Below are 21,896 nucleotides of genomic sequence, written 5' to 3'. Positions count from 1 at the left end.
GTGCAAAAGTTTTTCTTATATTTATTGCATGGATCCACTTTATTAATTTTGTTAATTGTACTACACTTACATTTTTCCTGAGGTAGATGTGCATGTGTATTTGAAGGATGAGCGAACTTGTTTCTCTACTGTTGTTTTGCTGTGATTTTATGCTGAAGACACTTGGACAATATGCATTATATTATATCGTATTGTATTATAATGTATAATACACAGTGGTGCCTGAAAATTTGTAATCCATGTAGAATTTTCTCTATTTTTGCATAAGTATGATCTAAAACATGATCCTAAAAACTAGATAAAGGGAACTGAGTTGAACAAATGATACAAAAACATTAAACTTATTCATTTATGTATAAGTAATGATCCAATCTTGCATGTTTGTGTGAGGCAGACGTAAGCGAACCTCTGTACCAATTTCTTCTCCAAAAGCTGATGGAGTCGGCTGCTTCAGGTTAACGTTATGAGTCTGGAAGTGTGTGTTGGAGGTGTGTGTCCTGTCAAAGTCTGAACCACGGCTCAAAGAGAGGCACCAAGCTGGAAACGGCTTCACAAGGATTTTCTAAATTCTACAAATGGAGGAAACTCAGGACTGTTGCCGCTCTCAGTGTGAAAGCCTGAAGAAGAGGGAGGTAAAATGGAAGATAATCTCAGAGAGTGGGAATCCCCCTGCAGGCTGGAGTGCAGTGGGTGAAAGGGCAATGAATCAACCTGAGGTCGGCTCACTCTCAGCCTCGTTGCAGTGCATTGTGCTTAACTCTGTATGGTGCAGCCACGTCTCCCAGGAAGCTGACATCTTTGTTTGTTTGTTTGTTTGTTTTTGTTGTACAATTAGACCAAAATGCTCGACCAAACCCCTCCCTCACTTGACTTCACCAAGAGGGAAAATCTAGCCGGCCGGGCTCTTGGCAAGGTGCACAGCGGCGTGACGTCAGGGCTGAGAAATGCAGTCAGGTGGTTTTTCAAGCAGTGAACCACAGTGAGGTAAACACTTCTTATCTGCAGGTCAGAGACCAGAGGGAAGGCGGGCGTCTAGAAACAGACCGTGCACACTCATGTGTGAACGAGAGGCCTCTTCACAGCTACAAATGTTTAAGTGAGATGAGTGAAAAGTCTACCAAGTATTGAGTAAGAGACAAAACCTGGCATTTTTCTGGTCTTCTCATATGCAGGAAGTCAGGGGGAAGATGGTTTTTTGAAACAATAAGGCTGCTCTGGCTGGTTTCCCCTCAGGCGAGGCAAGTTTTGACACACCTCTCCCAGGTCCACAGGAATGTTGCATGGGAAAGAAGAGGAGGCATGACTGAAACAGTGTGCAACACGGTGGAGAGGAGAAGCCAAAGCTGTGACACGGGAGCAGAGGGAACGACAGGCCGACACAGAGAGGAAGGGATCGAGCGTGTGTGGGAGGAAAAGTAGAGGAAGAAGACGGGTGAAGACGGAGAGGGCATGAGCTATGAATGGGCGTGGAGGTTTCACACCGAGTTTCACTCCCTCCCTCAGTCCTGTCATTCAGCAACTCGTACGGGACGAGAGATTTCGCAGGAACTTCAAGGGGAAAACCAAGACAAAACCGCACAGGAGGACTGAAATTGAGAGAGTTTGGAAAGCCACGTTTGGAGAGTTTACCTCAGGCTCCGTATTTTCAAGGAGAGGGAAACATATGGCAGCTGTCACCATCCTCCAGAGTCCTGCTCGTAGGAAATAAGAAGAAAACACACTTGCCTGGAGTCAACAAAACATCAAGGCTGTGACATAACGTGCGCCGGATACACTTAGGATTTTTTTTTTTTTTTAATTGACTAAAGGAGTGGATTGAGACTGGAGAGTGGATTTCAAATGTCTTTTAAATCTGAACCAGGTCTGTACCTTTAAGTCAGGATTCAACTCAACATGTGTCCCATCTTTAGATTATATTTTGATTTTGAGGGTGTAAGCTATGATTACAAAATTTAAAATACTTAAAAAAAAAAAATGGAAATGAAATGCACCTTGACCAAACTAATTCTCACACAGTCCGCCAAAACACTCGGGCCGCGATTCGTTAAGGATCGCAGCTACACAGGAACTGATGATTCACAGGACTGGGCGACACTGTGTGACGAAACCAACTAACCAGCACTCCCTTGATTAATTTTTTTCCAAGTAATCAACACAGAAAACGTGTTCTGACTGCAGGACTTCCTCAGTTTGGCCGCCTGTTAAATCACAGTTGGGGCTTTAAGAAGGCCTCGGTGGTCATGTGGGGACAATAAGAGTTAAAAGGAGTGTTGAACTGCTGCCACAATGTGATATATGTTGTAGTATTTGCTTTGTTAGTTCAGTCAGACGCATCCCAGAGAAGTACTGTGATGATAAAGTGAAATCAAGTCAAATCAAATGAGCAAAAACATCAAGCACAGCACGCTGGCCTCTTACCAAAGCCGAGATTAGATAGGCTGGATTTCATGCTTTGTTTTTCCCTGACAGCGTGCCAGCCCAGCAGGTGGTGTCAACATTTGTACTGCAAATGTAATCTTACAAGTTTTTCAGGCTTTGTATTTTGCTTTAATTTAACAGTAACAATTGCTGCACCACCATTTGATCCCCATTTACATCGGCGTGTGCCACGTTGGAAATACCCACTTTCTTAGACAGGCAGGCGTGTCGACGGCCATTAATGATTAATAATCAAGATTAGCTCATACGCCATGGCGATTATAAAGCATGTTATCAATCATGTCAAACATTCCCCAGTTTTCCCTGACACAACTGTGTTTAAACATTAATTTAAGCGACACAGACGGAGCCACATCAAGCTGCCAGGCCCTGAATAGCGGCCTTAAATCCACCGGTTGTAACTGCAGTCTGAATACGAGGCAGGGAAGCAGCTGCGCTTGGTATCAAACTCTGGGAAAAACAAAAATCTTTCCCTTTAGGCATGAATTCAAGTATCAGCGTGCAGGGACTCTGCACCGTGGGAAATGTCACTCAGCAGAAAACAGTTTGGTTTTTCCTTTAAAATACTTGTTTCTGGTATCTTTAAAGGGAAGGACTATATTATTATAGATATGAGAGAAAATTCCTGATTGAGAACCATTTGCACAGAAGGAATCTCTGTGGTCATTGTTTCTTTTTTTTTTTTTTTTTGGAATTGGAGGCTGAAGAGCGGCACATAAAACTGCTCACTGGTCATCTGTCCTTTTATTATCTGGGCCCTATTCTAAAAACACAATGCCATCCCACAATAGCATCCCATAAATATCACTGAAAGCTCAGCCACTCCTCGTTGCTCTTGACCCGGGTTAGGTTCATCTGAGCCGGGTTTGTCCCCCCAGGGCACCTCTTCTCTGTGCATTGTGGGGAAAAAAAGCTCCTTCAGGGTCCCATTTTATTGAAGAAGCAGAGCTGACGAGTGTGAGGAGAATGAAAATCAAGAGGAGACATCAGCTCCACCTCGTCGTTTGATTGCCTTTTGTGTTTCTTTTCAAGCCACTGGCTCAAAATGTAGAGGCAGTTTAGAGGAATTGTGACCCTTCTGTGCATCAGCTTGACTCATGTGCGCTGTCCTGTCCTTGCAGAAATGCCTCTGTCAGCCCAGAGTGACCTGGCAGACGCAGAGGCTGGGCTCAATATGACTGCATGGTCCGCTGACACAGCAGAAACACCCAGCCATAACGTCACCGTCCAGGTGGACCCCTGCCGCGGCCGGAGGGCTGCCTCCTGCTGCAGGGACAAGCACCACCGGAAACTGGCCATTGGCAGCATCATCTGCGGACTCTCCTGCTGCGGAATCAAGGCTTTGATATATTCAGTGAAGGTATTTATTCATCGTCTGTGACAGGTGCACTCTCAGCTCTCACTCACAAGTCAAAGCTTAAAGCTGCACTTGGCAGGTTCACATGTTGGCAGCCAAACAGTCGTTTGTTCTGAAAACTTGAACTTCATTTTTCTACCAAACGATGCCAAAGGGGGACAAGACAGGAAAAAGATCCAGATGGTAGCCTGAAGCTCTGGGGACTGTGGTGGCACTTTGACTCAGGGTGGGAAAAGGTCAGCGGTCAAAGATGGACGCCTTTCTGCTCCGGGTCAGACTCCAAACAGGGAGCAGGCGCAGAGGGAGAAAAGCTGCCATCTTTGATCTCCATGCAGAACAGTTATTCCCAGAGTTTCTCTATGACATGACTCGTGACGGGCACCTCATGCGGGTTGGCTCTCGAGGAGCACGACTGCGTTCACAGTTCAGAGTTACTCACACACTCGGTAGTTACATTACTGCTTCATGTGTGTGTTAATGAATCTTTGTGTGATCACTTTACCTTCTATTCTTTCTCATTTGAATCTCTTTTTTCTTCTTTTTACAAAAGCCAATTCAGGGCCTTTATACTTACACTGGATGGCTGTTTGATGGCTGGTTTCTATGATTAAGAATAATCTCAAATGATCCCATTCATTGTCTATGGTCCTAATGACAAAATATGCATTGAAATGTCACATTACATCTTCAGGCCCTAATTTTTGTTTTCATTTCTGTTTAGTTTCAGTGAGTTTGGATCGTTCTGGTGGATTTTGCTCGTTTCAGTTTTAGTTTGTATTAGTTTCAGTATTAGTTTTAGGTTTTTTTGTTTTTCATAATATGGTAGGTGTCTGTCAAGGGCAAGATTTAATAAGTTCAAAATAAATATTACAACACAAACCAGCACTTTGTGGAGGCAGTCGACTCCCAGTCTCAATAAACACCAGCACCTGCACCTCCTCACGCTGGTTGTGTTGACACATTTGACCAAAGTGACAAAGACTAAAACTAAAGACATCTTCTGTGTATTTTTTATTTTAGTTTAGTCAATTTCTTAAGTACACAACATCATTTCAGTTGTCTTTTTCTTAAGTCACTTTTTTTTAGTTTTATTTCCCTTAACTACAATGTTATTTCCCATCAAGTTTTAGTTCACTGTAACAGCCTTGGTGACTGCAGCCTCGCTGTATGTGGGACTCATGTAGCCAGTGTGTGAAGATGTGATGACGCGGGACAAAGTGTCACTGTAACATGTATTTTTATAACTTGTTCAGTATTAAATGGCAGCTGACAAGTATTTCGTAAGACAGCACGGTGTCCGTTTTCAGACTCGGCCCTGCCTCCTCTTGGCCGGAGAGCTCACTCAGTGACACGCCATGTTATACTCTTTAGTGTTGATTAACCACTTGCATATTCCCTGTGATTTTTGCTGTTGAGATGGGTGTATTTTTTTTTTTTTTTTAACTTTTAAGTCTTGTCTGGTGCAGCTTTACATGAACTTTTTTATGTGTTGAATTAAAAATATCTTGTTGTCTTTACTGCACCAGGCCAGCATGGAGTCTGATGAACAGAGATCAAAGTACTTTTCCCGTAAGGCGAAGAAGTGTGGCATCATTTCCATCGCCCTGTGGGTTTGCCTTCTGGTCTGCACCCCGTTGTTCCTGGCTCTGGCTTCATACCTCATCACCCTCAAAGACTGATGGACTCTCCTGAACGTCCACGGCGGACAGACTGCAGGCCCAGTTCACACCCGCATCTTCCTCTTTAACTTCTCTTCCTCTCACCGCAGAGAACAAACAGCCACTCAAGTGTCTGATACAAAAATACTTTTACACAAGTTTCATGTTGTTGTTGTTTTTTTTTTTTTTTTATATACTATAGTATTTATTGAATATTGAACAATTCCAAGACTAAATGGTCATATAAAATCCAGCATAAACTCTAGTCCGAGGCATTACTCTACACCAAACTTTGACACTTACATTATATATTAAAAGATTATAATTAGCTGTCATGCCACAGTGAAGGCCCAATCCTTAATATTCCTCTTTTAAGTGACGTTGAAATTGAATTGAATTTTTGTTTTTAATCATGTAATTTAAGTAGTAAATAAATTAGAACATCTGAATGGAAAAATAGCAAAATAAATCTATCATCATGGACTGGGTCTTCACTGTTAGTACAATAAAGACATGTAAATCCAAGGCAGTGCTTAATCTGTGAACTCTGTGATGCTGCCCTTGTTTATGTTATTATATCTTTATCCTTGCATTGTTAGCATATTAGCTTTATTCATGTCATATAAATCAATATGCTGTATTTTATACTCAAAACATATAAAGACACGGATCATTTTGTAATAAAATGACAAAAATATTTGTGCTCTGAGTTGCCTGAAGCTTCTTCACATGCCCACATTAAAACGGTGACAAGATTGTTACAAAGCTGCAAACAATACATACAAATACAGTACATACAAAACATCCATATAAACAGTACCTCTTACTGTTAAGGCAGTCTTCTTAAAGTTAGGCAACGGCATAACAAAAACATGATAAAGAGGCAGTTTATCAACAGGTTACATTTACAAAACCAATATAAATATCACAGAAACAACGATCCAGAGAGACTCACAGGTTATAAAAAAGGTCACAAAACAAACCAACCAGCAGTGGCATATGAACATTTCCACTGCAGGACGGAAATGCTCTCTGGAGTGGCATGAAGTTTTCCATGTTAGTTTTTATACAGCCAAAAAAAAAAAAAAAAAAAACCTCTTCAGATGTCACGACACAAAATTTGAACGGAGTTTGCCCTGAGCTGAATAAAACGACTTGCACTGAACTTTCCATGCTACTTGGGAGACGCTGGCAGATACACTGTACCTAAATAAAACAACTCATGGACTTTTACACATTTTGACACGATGGCTGGGAAACAAAAAAACAAACAAACAAACAAACAAAAAAAAACAAACAGCTGCATTAAATCAACACAAAAATCTCTTGAAGGCATGTTCATGCTCAGCGTTTCTTAGCAAAAGGAAAATAAGAGAAAAAAAAAAAAAGCTGCCTTTGGAACATAACTTATGATGAAGCTGCAAGATCAAAATCCAAATCCAAAGCATTGCTTCCTCTCCATTAGGATCAACTGGGTGCAAGCAATCTGCATTATGATTTGCATAACAACAGCGTCATCTTAACGGGAGCGCACAGGTTCTCACCTTTCTCCTAAGAAGATAGTGTAAATTTATGTCTGCGTAGGTTGAGATGGAAAAAAAAAAAAAAAAACATAAAAATTCCTTCTGATTCTGTATGCGTTTACAGCGATGATGATGCATTTATGGACAGGGTCAGATATTCCACATGGTGAGGGAAGCACGGCTGTGTGCAAAGTGGACGGCTGAGGTTTAAGTGCAGAGGGAACAACAGTAGCAGGTTATAACACATCTGAACAAATACATGTATTAACAACATCTATGAAGCAATACGTTTACGTTACTATGCTGCTGTCTTTAACTTGGAGGCTAAAAACGCTACACGATGAAAATATAGCTCTTCGATAAATATTTTCACCACAACATGAATAACTAGACTGTGCTGAGTCAGAAAAAAAGGGGGCACCAGAAGATTCACAAGATAATGTGAATCTTAGTGCTGTAAAGAAAGGGAAATATAGCTTTCTAAAAAGGGTTACAAAAAGTGTTCTTATCTCGTGACATTTTTGGCAGCCAAACTTGATCATGCTTTTCCAGGCGTTTGTCAGCTGTCGCTCTGATCAAACGATAACCACAGGTCCAGCTGGTCCAGCTTGGCGCAAAGCAGAGAGTCCAGTTCCTGCACGCTGATGGACGGCTCATCTTTCGGGTTGCTGTAGCCCCCTCTCCTCGGCCTGGAGGTGGAAGCCCCTGCCTTCCCGCTACCAACAAGAGGCTTCTTTGGTTTTCTGGCCACGCCCACCTCCGGGAACTCCACAAAACGCTTCACACGCCTCTGACCGAACAGGCACTGAGAACCGTTCCGACGACTGAGCGGTGTCTCGAATACCGTCTCCAGCCGACTGCAACACAGGGACGAAAACAATCATCGTTAATGGTTAAAGATGAACATTTGTTTGGCATTTTAAAATAAATAAGTAAAATTTATTTATTTAAACACAGCACAAGCTGACCAAAGTGCTTTCCAAAAGGACAGGACCAAAATGGCGTATAAAGGACATTAAATACAAATTTAACAGTGAAAATACATTAACAGCAATAAACAACAAGGCACAAATACGATGTAACAGACATGCCAGTGAATAAAAATGTGTCTTTGTCCTAGATTTACAAAACAGAAGTAACTTAAAGCAAAACCATGATGAGGGTTTCCAAAATGCCCAGTAAAATTTTAGGATTCCAGAAAGATAAAACATTTACATGCATTAAAAAAAATTATACAATAAATTTAAATAGCAATTTAAAAAAAAAAAAAAAAATGCAATGACTCATCAAAAGCATTTTACTAAGAGTCAACCTTCTTGCGATTTTGTGAGAAAAAAAAAGGTTGGCTATTCCATATTAACTTTGTATTATAACTGTATTATTATTGTATTATAATTGTATTATAATTTTGTATAATAAAAGGGTTGAAAAAGTGGATAATGAATAAAATTGATATTATTGAAAATGAGGTTAAATGATCCGTGGGTTTGACACTGATGTTTGCTAAATTCCCCCTTAATTTCTTCACATGACTCATAACCTGCTGCTACAGTGATCTGGTTCAAGAGTTATAATATTTGCTGCCAGCTCAGATTTCTAATTTGCCTCCTCAAAACAGATACTGTATTCTACCTGCTGACATTCAACATGGTACATATTGTATACAGTTTGAGTAATTTGTGTTGCACTGGCTCCCTCCTTCCCATCACCATGGCAACCTTGTCCTCTTTGCCAAGTTTGACAGATGGTGTGAAGTTCACCTCACCTTTCAGGGGGCTTGGTGAAATTCTTGTTGGTGTAAATTTCTTCCAAACTGAACTCCTTCTTTTTCAGCCTGTTGTAAAACAAATGAGGAAAAAACATGAACATCATCATAGTAACCACTCAGGCTTTCATTCATCAGGGCAAATGATCAATGGATGACAGGCACACACTAATATTGACAAACATGCACTTTATATAGCAGACCAGTGGTGGGCCCAGCGGGGCCTGGCCTACTTCGGTGCTCCAGCCTAATTCTGTGATGCAGAACCCTCATGTTTGCAGAGTCTGTTAGTGATCAGGCAGTGTGCTGTTCTGCAGTCAATTACAGTGACAAAACATGACACTGTAGAGCCTGTCAGTGCAGGATCCCTTTAATTTAAGCAATTATCCTCTCATCACAATGCAAAACAGTTGTTTTGACCAGCTATGATGCATTATTACTGAGGAGGAAAAAGGTCATGAGCGTGTTCAAGTTTTAAGGTCCTGCCTCTACTGCTCTTTTTCATGCTCAGGTGCTATCTGCTGAAAACCCATCTGAACTACATCATTCTTTCGCTGTCAATTTAATATCTTGACTTCTTGCAGCTGGCAAACTGAGACAACATCTTCTTCCACATTGTACATAATAAAAACAAAATTAACATCCAACAAGGACACTGGTGTTGGTCTGAATCATGCAGGAAAGTGTGTGATACACTGACGAGCACAACACTTCAGTGAACTACATACCTGATGGGCTTGGGCAGGCCCATGGGTGTCAGATTGTTCTGAGGTTTTGGTAAAGCTTTGCGAATTCTAATGGACGACACCTTCCCTCGTTCCTCATGCTTCTGCACCACCTGCGACAATGACCAATCAATCAATATGAATATGTCTTTATAGTCACTGGACAACGGTACCACCAAGTATCAACACTTAGGCCTCATTCACCAACCGTTCATAGGAGAAAAATTTCTTTTTAAAACCCATTAATGCAGTTTTCACCAATACTCTGACATTCACTGATGTTTTCTTATTTGGGATTTGTTCTTTGGTAAGAACAGAATCTACACACAGAGTCCAGGACTCCACCCTCTTTAGACTTTCTTTTGGGCATTCTTGACTTCTCTCTCTGGATCAATCTCTGTGAGTAGCTCACGGCCCTGCAGTCTCATGCCCTTTTGTGGGGATTTGTGGGGCGTTTGCATATGCTAATTAGGAACAACTGGCACATGCTTTCAGTAGGGCTGGGCAATAAATTGATTTTATCGATTAATTTGAATTTGTACTTTACCTCGATTTGTTTTAATGAAAATCGATGTTATCTTCAATATCCGCCACCAACGCTCCCTGCTGGGCTAGCGTAGTTCAGAGTGCTAGTGTAGTTCCCCCGTATCTTCCATTATTTGGAATTGGTTTAGGTTTTTGGCGTCAGACATAGAACAAACACAGGGCTCTCAAGTCTCACGCATTGGGCGTGAGACACACGCATTTCAACCCATTCACACACTCACACGCCACACCTTGAATTTCTCATACAGAGATATTACCAGGATAATGCCCACCAAGTTGCACTGCTATTTTTTATAACAGTGGAACAGGTATAGGGCCATATAATTTCCGCGATCACGGAATCGCAGACAGAATTGCGTAATTAAACGGAATGTATTTTTAACGCAGAATATCGCGGAATTTGACATAATTTGAATGAAATGCTGTTTTTGTGTGGAATATGAACGTATATCTGGGGAAAATTACATGGAGGGAAGCAAATCTGGGTGGCACAACCCCTCCAGTAGTTTCACCTGCACCTGCACCACCAAGAAAAAAAAAAAATACAACAACTGCACCGGCAGTGTATGAGTCCAAAAGACAAAGAAACTTTCCAGGCTACAGCAGCGCACTGATATGGATCGTGTAACAAAGCGAAGAGTTGCCACTCTGCTCTATTTTCACTGGCTAACAGCAGCACACTGGCTTAGCTTGTCTATTTAGAGAAGAGGTATCACTTTGGCTTATTTTTCAATCTATGTTATCACAGGCATACTACTACTCATTCACTGGTAGTTGAATTGTTAGGTCTGTCAACGTAATTGTTAAATAAATAAAAGTGTTGTTTATTTGTTACCCAAATTAATTTAAGGTAATTTAAGGTATCGTTTTTTTTTTTTGTTTGTTTGTTTTTTATGGCTTGTTTATGATTTCACTTGGAAAATCAGAACAAAATAAAATTAAAACTTGTTTTTAACAATTTATTTGTCATCTGCAAAGTGATTTTAAGTAAGAGGGGGAAAAAAATCGATTTAAATCGTGAATCAGATTTGTTGTAAAAAAAAAAAAAAAAAGGCCATATCGCCCAGCCCTAGCTTTCAGTGTACGAGGACAATGAGATTCATTATTACATGAGCACAGGTGCACACAACTCTTCAGTTTAAGAACACTACATGAATCAGGCAAAGATTTTTTTTTCTGCACTATGTTCAAGAACAAATTTATGAAGAAATTGGTGAATGTGGCTCATTGTCTTGAAGGATTACAGTACTGATAACACAGAGAGGGTTTTTTATGTTTATTATGGGTGCAATGTGGTATGATTACACCAGCTCTGAAGCAACCACTCCATAATATAACTTTCTATATAACCCCCCCCCCCCACCAATCTCCATAAAATATAATGTCCAGTGAGGATAACATACACAAGAGATGTCACAGTACTCATGTGACACCAAGAGAATACTGTAGTCCATACCTTTATTTCAGAATCAGACAGAGCCTTTTCCTCTCTTAACGCGACATCCTCAAACTCCTGACTGGAACAGCTTGTGTCTTCTCCATCTTCATCCTCCTCGATCTGCTTCCTTGTCTCAATCTCACAATCCAAAGGAATCACACTGCAACATAGAGTGAATTCACAATCAGCACATCACCATCATTAGCTATTTTGGAATTTGTGTGCAAGTTTTAAATGTATTTTTGAAAATTCAAGAAATGAAAATGTGAATCAACGCACATTTCCATCAATTAAATTATGCAAATGATTGAATGAATGAAAAAACTGTACAACTGTAGGCTATTACATTATCAAAGTTGGGCAATCAAATACTCACAGCAAGAGGCTCAAAAAAATCTCAAACAGATTTTTTTGAGCCTCTTGCTGTGAGAAGAGTGGTAATAACAGGATTCAGCTGTGCAGGGCTTTATTAAATGTCCATCCACATGTAACGTATAGAAAACTCCCTGCTTCAGTGTCTCTTCAAATAAACTGTCTCAATCAGTCTTATGTAAATTTTCTCTTTGACAATATGCCAATTGTATCCACCTTAACAGTGTTTCTTCACCCCTAAAAATAGATGACTGAACCAGAAAAATTATTTTCAAGTGCAGTGTGCAAGTAAAGGTTACAATCTACAGTAATCCTTGATTTCAAACGTCAACATATCGACCAAATACAAAACAACTGTGATAATTAAAACAGCAGTGGAACGTAAAGTGGTAACGTTACATAGATGTTACAGTACAGTCACTTCCACTGACCACCAGTCTGCCAGTAGAATAGCTCCAAATACTGTATTTGGTTCTTTAAAAAGCCATTTTTACTTGTATGCAAATACACAGCATTTCCTGTAGCTGCTTCACAATAAAAGCTATATGACACAGCAGACTCTGCATGTAGTGGGCATGGGCCAAAGTGTGATTTGGTGGTATGTGCTATTGCAGATTTAAGTTTTTTAACTGATAAATGCTAGTTACATTTTATGTATCATGAAATATCTCATCAGTAAAGATTTAGGGGAAAAAAAGAGTGCACAAGTGTGTTACCTGCAAATGGAGGACCCTGTCGCAGCAGAGCTGTCAGTTCTTGTGAGAAATCCTGGAAGGTGCCGAGCAGAGGAGCTGGATGGGGATGATGATGTGAAAACACTGGAGGAGGAGGGAGAGGAAACTTGGCCGTAGCTGCTACTGCCAGTGGCAGCTCCTCTGTTCTCCAGTTTCTTGGAGAGGAACGCCAGGGGGCTTGACAGAAAACAGGAGGCCAGAGCTGAGAGAGACGAGCTGGGAGAAAGGGGAACACTGGTCGGCAGGTGCTGGGTGATGCTGCCATAGGGAGCAGATCTTCTGGATGGGTACACCTCCTTACGAAGACAGAGAGGGGCGATCTCCCGCTCCACCTCCACGCTGCAGACGGTGTGTCGGCGAGTCCGCCGTGGGGATACAGGGGCTTGAGGGATGGGAGGAATGTGGCACGACTGGTGCTGGTGAGAAGTGTGGATCCTGCCGTGCTGTGGTGAATGTAGGGAGGAGTTCAACTGTGTTTCCTGGTGGAGGAGGGAGGGGATCTCTGGGCAGGAGTAGCTGCGTAACAAGCACCTAGAGGAGCTGCCGATATCTGATGACCCTGTTCTGAACAAGTCTACATCCTCGCTTGTGACTGAGCTCATCTCCACTTCAGCTGCATGTATTTTACTATGCAAAACTCTGCACTTTCTCCTTTGGTTGTCTATTCTCCTCTTTTTCACCCTTCTCGCACTGTGCTTTAGCTCTAATGCACTCATGCTGAGCCTGTATGTACAAGACTCATCCTTATCAAGGTCCTTTATCTCATCTACAGTCATGTCCTGACTAGGTTTAGTGGCATCAAGATCAGTGGGAAATTCCTCATTTGACAGAGAGCCTGTGCTCCTTTTTTTCCGAGAGTTTCTTGTGCGTACTCTGTCACGCTTTGTTTCATATGTATTTAAGCTTACAAAACAGTCTGAATAAGGTGGAGAGGGTGAAGCCTGCTGATTATTTTCCGCTGATGACATTTCAAAAGGCAGAGATTCGCCAGTGATTTTATCTTTGGACTGACCTTCTGTGACTGTATCATCAAAGTTATCCATGCTTGTCTTTGTCAATTGTGAGTCATTCGACTCATTAGATTTCACAGATCTCACACAATCCTTCTTGAGCCTCTTGGACAGCTGCCTCAGTCCTGTTTTCAGGCTTTCCTCCTTGTGAAGAAGCTCAGAGGAATTCCAATCTGTGGGAGTGAATTCTGCTGAAGAGGTAGAAACCAAAGTGCTGCATGGCTCTGAAGTTGAACTCTCCTGCTTTTGTGATTTCCGTTTAAGTGGTCCTCTGCACAGATTCATCAACTCACTTGGGCTCTGGGACGGCTCCATGCTCAACGCCGGTGAAACATCCTTCTTTTTGCGAACAGACTTTGGCTGGGCTCTGGATACGAACTGAGGTCTGCAAAGCTTTGCAGCTAAAGGCTCAACAAGATCCTTCAACAACGGCTCCTGGACCTCTGTTGTCACAGTGGTTTCCAGGTCCATGCTGTCCGTGTTCATGTCAGGTTCACTAACTCTAACACTGGCACTTTTCTTGAGCCTTTTCTTTGAACCACTGGCTCTCGATTTCACGTTGTCCTTTTGGTTGTTCTCTGATATGCCATTGCTCTTATCCAGTGAGCAAACCAGCACAGTACCAGAGGGATTTTCAGTCTCTGTGTGCCCATCTTTGCCTTTCCTTTTCATGCCTGCTGAAAGAAGCAGCCTTGTTCTAGCAGGATTCAACACTATTTCCATATCTAGGACGGTATTTGTTGATACAGCTTCATTTCTTGGTGGTTTTGACTCTTTGAATATGTCACTATCTGCAGCCACACTCCTACTTTTTGGATCCTTTTTATGTTTATCTGCAAGTCTTTTCCTTTTCACCAAATCTGGTTCAATATCTGAAGGAGAAGCCAGTTTCAGTCTCCTCTTTGCTTTCCCAAGACTTGCAGCTGAACTTTCTACAGACTCAGTCTTTAGTTTACACTCTAATTGCTGCTTTTGAACAAGCTGAACATCAAGGGGGGACTTCAGTGTACTGTCATTCACACCAACACCCCTTGAGTTATTCCGCAGGCTTTTTCTGACAACAGAGCCAATGTCTCTTTTCCTGTCATCATCGTCACCATGTGGAAGACAGACCTCCGTATCTGGTGGAGTATAATAGACCGAGGGTGACGATGACTGAGATTTTCCATTATCACATGGGTTACTGATGTTTGTTTCGATTGAATGTATGCCATTTGTCCCAGGGTCAGACACTTCCTCCTTAACTTCAGATGGAAAAATATCGGGTGAACTCTTGTGTAATGCAGATTTATTGCCGGCGCGTTTTCTAGGCAGTGGCTTCGGCTGAGCAGCTCGTTTACGCTTCTGCTCCTCCATTTTGGCGGACATCTTCAACTTTGACTCTTGTAAGGCACTTGAATTGTCAGATGGCTGAAACCGTGCAGAGGAGGACCTAAGATCAGATTTATAGGATTCTGAAGTTTTCTCAAAATCACTGAAGGGCAAGGAACTGTGTTGCAAAGGCACAGAATCGTTTGTGTTTGTTTCTTTCTCAGGCAATGCACATTCATCCACCTGTTGTGAGCTGTGTGCTGATAAACCCACATCTGACAGTAAATTCTCAGAGTGTAAAAGAGCAACAGTTTTGAGATCTCCTCCACCTCCTGCATCACTGAAGCATATCGGAGACGAGGAGCTCCGCTGGTCAGCTTCACTGTCCTCATTCCTGTTCTCGCTGGGATCTGAGTGTTCACCACTAGATGCTGCGGTGGCTTGCAGCTCTTCCTGGTTGAGTTTGTCGGGATGGTCTTTAAAATGGGGAGGACTATTGGCTTTGAAAAGTTTAACAGGACTCATGACGATCTCTGTGAAACTGGCCATCTTTGACTTGAATGACTGGAACAATGGGCCAATCACCCAACTCTTCATGGCAGAAGCATTTTCAACAGCCAAATCTCCACACGTATCCATGTCTGATTTGGGGAGGTTTAATTGAGAGGCGTCATTATCTTGTGCGGTATTCCCAGCAGTCTCTTCATCTACAGTTTTTGTGGCAGAGGCGTTTGTGTTCTCATTTGAGCGGTCCACATGTCTATAATAAACAAAACACACACATGGGCAAACTGATTTTGAGAATTCTGAGTAACGTCCTCAACAAAGGCATATATGATTCATGTGGCTGATGAAACCAAGACCTTCATCTATTTGCAATTAGGGATGCACAATAATATTGGCACGCCATCAGTATCAGCTGATATCTGCTTTGAAATGAAATATCTGGATCAGCCTGAAATGAAAATTTCTGCCAATATAACACGCTGATATGTCAGATAGAGCACATTTGCCCTGGTTGTGACCAAGGCTGATGACATCCAAGCCTGTTTAAGTAGGAGGAAACCTACAGTTTTGTTTGAAAGAAAATGTAGCATAAAGATAAATATTGCATGTTTTCCACAACCAAAGTTTGAAGTTGTTTTATTTTGCCTAGTGAATGTGTATATTTTGAAAAACACTGTATTTTATGTCTGCATCTGCCAGTGGGCCATCACAATAAGAGTAGGCATAATAAATTGTTAATTCCACAACAAGAGAGACATGATGTTCTCTGCAATTAGGTGGAAAAATATATGCATATATCAGTATTGACATCAGCAACCAGCCAAAAGAGTTGGAAAATATCAGCAAACAATCCAATATCATGCATCACTATCTGCAATCCAACCATGAGCTGCAGCTGATCTTATGACACATCCTTCATCCTGAAATCTTGACATCCAGTGACCTTCCCTCATAAACATTTCTTCTCATTTCTTCTCATCACAGTCACATCAAACAAACCTGGCTAACTGAAACAACCCATCAGTTACCACTGCCTGCTACTTTCTAAATGCCATCACTTCTGAGTGGCATAATTTTTTACAACTCTGATGATTTTTTTTCATGACAGATACAGATTCCCCAGATGACAAAAAAATAAGTTGAACAGTAATAACTGTAATACAAACACAAGCTGATAACCACCAGCTGTCACACTTACTTAGTTGGGCACTCTGATGCATCTTCAAAATCAAGTTCATCCTGCAGAAGAAAAATATTTGCAAATTAGCTCCCAATTATTTGAACACAAATCAACAAATGCCACTGTCACAATACAAATATTTTAAAGAGCTGGTGAAATAAAATGCTTTTCCAGAAGGTGGGTTTTGTCAGAAACAGTAAAACAAGTGTTAATTTTCTGTTTCCAGAAACAATATTTTATTTTTCCATGTTAAAGCACAAGACAAACTTAAGTGTTTGAAGACCTACGTAAATATGGCCTATAAATGTTAAAAAGTTATTCAACTAAAACAGCTAATCTGTGTCCCCATCACCCCCCTGGCCAAGTTCCATTGTTTTATAGTGGACTAACATAATACAAAGTGGCCTAATATATATGAAAATGCATTAATTGTACTTGTATCTGTTGTGAGAAATGGTCATCATGCACCTCTACAATTTGGAAAAACAACAAAAAAAACGTACAGTGACACGCTACATTCTGTCATATCGGCGGTTTAGGCTTTAGTGGGTCACATTAAGACACTCGACTGCTTGTCTGTGTCAGATGCAACAGACCGTGAAGGAGGATTAAATCACTCAATTAACCCTGACACCCCAATCACTGTACAGGTCTCCAGTGTTAGCATACAGAGACGCATAGTACACAAACAGCTCAGTGACCCTGACAGCTTTAGCACAAGACAAATACTGTCAAGGGCATGCAGACAGATGATGGAGAGACAAATAAAACAGGCAATTTGAGCAAGGGGAGACAAACTAACCTTGTTTTGGATGTCTTGTGCATGTTTATCATCTCTCCGCAGCTTCACGGACAGGGATTGTGATACTTGCACCTACAAAGCAGAGATACATGAGGACTGCATCAGGAAATTTTTGTATAGATTAAATTTGTTTTATTGTTAAGGAAAAAATCTCCAAGCAGGGAATTAAAGTTCCAACACGTACCATGCTGCTCACCCTCTCCCTCTTGGCGGGGGACGGGTTTTGCCTTGACGGTCTGTGAGCTGCCCTGCTGTCCTTGTGGATCTGCTTTCTGGGAGTCCGATCTCTAACCCCTTGAATTCGTCCGCTCCTCCTGATGCCAGATATTCCATCGTGCTCGCAGCTGTGAAATGTTTCAGACACAGTAACCTTCAGCCTATAAACTGCAGAGTGGTTTCATACGCACGGCGCGAGGAGCTGCACGTATATTAAGTCTCTGCTAATCCTAAAAGCATCATTGCATCAAGTGAGAGGAAGAAATGTGTGCCAAAATAAGCAAGGAGGGGAAAATACAGCAACGGGCAAGCAAAGAAAAAGAAACGGTGCCAGGAGAACTATACCTGGGAGTGACGGAGGAAAGGGGGAGGAGAGGTGGTTGAGGTTCACTGTGAGGGGGTGCACTACAGAAAGGGTTTGGGGGGATAGCATCTTCATCCATTGGACAAACTACTTGAGGGAGCGAGTCAGAGGGATAAGTCAACATTCCCTTGCTGTCTCTCTCTCTCTCTCTCCCCTGTCTGTCTTCCTCTGTAAATAACAACAACGGAAAAAAAACAACAACAAACATGCAGGATGTCAATTCAATATGAAAGCACTGGAAAATAGGCTTTGTAAAATGAGACTTCACTTACTATCTTGTTGTCTGCGGTGGGGAGGGTTGTTCTGCAACAAACAACAACACTTAATTAAATCTGAGTACCGATTATATTTTTAAAAACAGCCTTTTGTATTGCAATGAGGATGTTAGGAGGGAAACAGCCTTGGTGCCGAAATAGAAAACAGTCTCTTGGGAGCAAACTTCAGGATGCAAACAAGAAACGTCTTGTATCTCAACCCTCCTGTTACCTTCTAATTTACTAACATTATTTTTAATCAATTGGAGTCAATCTGAAAAGGACTTTAATATATATATAAAAAAAAAAAATGTTACCCAAGTTTAAGTGTCAGGCACAGGTGTCTTGTTGAAGACTTTACTATCTTTAAATAAATAAAACCTAATTTCCTACACTCCTTTATACATCATAACTCCTGTGGGAATCATGTTTTTCGCTCTCCAATGTGACATAACTGATGATAAAAGGCATGCTACAGTTCCTCAGCATCATCATAAACAACTAAAACACACTTGTGTAAAATGCTAATAGTCCAGTCATTTTATGAAAAAACCTAGGACAAATTGCAAGAGAAGCAAACTCAACTGATTTTGTATCCTCAGTTTGTCCTGAGTGAGGGAAAAAAAGTCCCAAGAAATCCTATTGGTGGAAAGTTTTGAAAATCACCTATTTATGACCACATATTACCAAAAAACACTGTTTTTAACCCACACAGGGGAAAGGGGTTCAAAATTTTACTTTCAGATATCACTGTAAAAATTCACAAGTTGATTACACACACAAAGACAAGAAAAAAAGTCAATTACAAGTTCTTTGAATTATTCTGTTTACATATGCATATCACACATTATCTGATTTGATATGCGCTAATAAGGAATATGAGGAATAAATGCCAGAACAGATATTTAAACTGTGAATTTGAAGGTTACTATATATATAGTAACCTTTTAATTCACTGTTATATAGTAACCTTTTAATTCAAGGTTACTATATATATAGTAACCTTTTAATTTACTGTTTAAATGTCTCTTCTGGCATTTATTCCTTATATTCCTTATTAGCGCATATCAAATCAGATAATGTGTGATATGCATGTGAAAACAGAATAATTCAAAGAACTTGTAATAGACTTTTTTTCTTGTCTTTGTGTGTGTAATCATCTTGTGAATTTTTATAGTGATATCTGAAAGTAAAATTTTGAACCCCTTTCCCCTGTGTGTTAAAAACAGTGTTTTTTGGTAATATGTGGTCACAAATAGGTGATTTTCAAAACTTTCCACCAATGGGATTCCTTGGGACTTTTTTTCCCCTCATTCAGGACAAACTGAGGATACAAAATCAGTTGAGTTTGCTTCTCTTGCAATTTGTCCTAGGTTGACCCCAATTTTGGCCTAAAATTACTGGACTATAACATTTCTTACAATTTTTATTTAACTAAAAAGCACGGGGTCAAATTGAAAACGTATATAGGTCACTGAAAACATATCAATATGTTAATTTTATGTTTACCCACTTGTCCCCATTCAAGTAGGAAGTCACTAAATAAGAACAAAATCAATGTTAGCCATGTATTTAAATACGATAAACACTGAATGCGGTCGGTTTAACCCAACAACATAATTGCAGGGTTAATCGTAATAACAGCCTGCCGCACTTTTCACCGTGTATTTCATACACCATGCGAAATGCAGGCCTGGTAAACTGCGTTACTTAACAGAGAAATAACAGAGAAATAAACGTAGCTTTCCGTTCAGACTTGAATTTATTTCTAACTATCATATCTATTCAAAAAATGACAGCGGCGGCTCGGTGGAAATGGAGAGAGGTCTACTTGCTGGAACTGACCGCGTCTCGTATTCAAAGTTTGATATGTGAGCCAACGTCAACATTAGCTAGCTGGCTGGACCACCCGCACGTCCTACGGTCTTCATAAAACAACTTTGCCAAGTGGATAATGTTAACTGAGCATTTTTTTAATCATGTGTGAGCGGAGGTTTTATTGGTGCTCCGTAAACACCGTGTGGCTTCCACCCGAGATTCATCGCCACAGTCAATAACACAGCAACGGTCTCCGTGTGCCAGGGACTAGTCGAGGCCCTCGCTTGATACACTCAACTGACGTTTAACCGTCCTCCGCACGTTCTCACGGCTGGAAATTTAAATTCACACGGTTTAACGAAGCTAGCCGAGGCCGAGGTAACTTACCGGAGGAGTGTGGATAGCGCGCTGGCTAATATCCCGTCCTCATCGTAAACAAGACATGCCGGACGGCGCCCCTACAGCGACTCGCAAAGTGCATCCGTTTTTACAAATCTAACAACTGGACAGACGGAGCAGCCAATCCGAGCGCGACTCCGCTTTCCGCCGGGAGCGCGCTGAGTAAAACCAGCCAATGAGAGGAGGCTGCGGGGCGACGTCGGTGAAGGGCAGCCAATAGGAGAGCCCATAAAATATTTTACAGTCTTTGTCCTCGCGTGACCTGCTAAAACGGAAAGAAGTGGTTGAATGAGTGGAGGCTCGTGGAACAAATTAGTAAGTTTATTGTCATTCAGTGTGTTTTGACCATGGCAGCGGCGGCGCAGACAGATTCAGCAGCTGGTGGCTCCCTCCATTTCAACATGAAAATGCGAAAAAGGAGTGAGTCTCTCGCTTTTATTGCTGGGAATCGTATTTCTTATGACCGTGATACGCTCGTCGGTATCAGAGAAGGAGGTGCAGTGACTGGATTGAGTGCAGCTGACCTTGAAACAATCTCTGCTCTCGGCATCGCGGCACCTCGAGATCCGACATGCAAAAACATACGGACCAGACGTCATGGCAAGCGGTGTAGTCGACCCAGGAAGAGAGGGAAACGAGCCGGGATAAAACTCAGGCTGAGAAGGCTTGGACCCAAGGCTATACCACTTCCTAGCCTACTCCTGGCAAATGTCCGGTCGCAGGAAAATAAAATGGATGAGATAAGGCTCAGGCTGACCCAGCAGAATGAAACCAGGAGCTGCTGTGCTCTCATCCTCACAGAGACGTGGCTCCATAATAATATACCGGATGAGGCTTTAGCACTGGACGGTCGGAGCCTGTTCCGGGCCGACAGAACACAAGACTCAGGTAAGACGAGAGGGGGCGGACTCTGTGTTTACATCAATGATGCTTGGTGCACAGGTGCAGTCAAAGTTCATGGAAAATGTTCACCTGACATTGAGTTTTTGCTGCTGAGATGTCGGCCCTATTACCTGCCTAGAGAATTCACCAGTGTGTTTGTTGCTGCTGTTTACATTCCACCGGATGCAAATTCAAAAAATGCACTCCAGGAATTGTATGAGGTCATCAGCAGTCACATGGCAAAACAGCCAGATGCTGTTATTATTGTTGCTGGGGATTTTAATCAAACAGACCTCAGAACTGTTCTGCCAAGATTCCACCAGCACGTCCACATCTCCACCGGAGGAAACAACACACTGGAGCATGTCTACACCAATGTTCCTGGCAGCTACAGAGCCCTCTCTCGTCCTCATTTTGGCCAGTCAGACCACATCTCCCTGCTTCTCCTGCCTACCTACATCCAGCTGACAAAAAGGGTCAAACCAACTGTAAAAACAGTTAAAGTGTGGACAGATGAAGCTACAGCAGCTCTACAGGACTGTTTTGAATGCACAGACTGGCAGATGTTCAAAGATGCTGCTACCCAGGAGAGCCAA

At 41.6% G+C, this 21,896-nt stretch overlaps 1 protein-coding gene across 3 annotated transcripts; it reads right to left on the bottom strand.

Moving 5' to 3' along the window:
- Positions 1–4,872: 4,872 nt before the first annotated feature.
- prr14 (proline rich 14) lies at positions 4,873–20,501 on the bottom strand. Of its 3 annotated transcripts, XM_030058089.1 has the most exons (11): positions 20,407–20,501; positions 18,220–18,250; positions 17,929–18,115; positions 17,552–17,711; positions 17,368–17,439; positions 16,584–16,624; positions 12,540–15,638; positions 11,470–11,611; positions 9,471–9,580; positions 8,743–8,811; positions 4,873–7,834 (listed from the first exon to the last, which is right to left on the bottom strand). In XM_030058089.1, the coding sequence occupies exons 3-11, from the start codon at positions 18,069–18,071 to the stop codon at positions 7,537–7,539; spliced, it is 4,134 nt and encodes a 1,377-aa protein (XP_029913949.1). In that variant the 5' UTR covers positions 18,072–18,115; positions 18,220–18,250; positions 20,407–20,501; the 3' UTR covers positions 4,873–7,536. The 3 variants fall into 3 exon arrangements, with proteins under 3 accessions (XP_029913949.1, XP_029913950.1, XP_029913948.1); XM_030058090.1 differs by lacking the exon at positions 17,929–18,115; XM_030058088.1 differs by lacking the exons at positions 18,220–18,250; positions 20,407–20,501 and having other exon boundaries at positions 17,929–18,210.
- Positions 20,502–21,896: the final 1,395 nt, after the last annotated feature.

The sequence above is a fragment of the Myripristis murdjan genome, chromosome 8 (assembly GCF_902150065.1).
Source record: "Myripristis murdjan chromosome 8, fMyrMur1.1, whole genome shotgun sequence".
NCBI classification, from domain to species: Eukaryota; Metazoa; Chordata; class Actinopteri; order Holocentriformes; family Holocentridae; genus Myripristis; species Myripristis murdjan.
The sequence above is the reverse complement of the archived record's forward strand: the minus strand, read 5'-3'. Positions and strand labels throughout refer to the sequence as shown.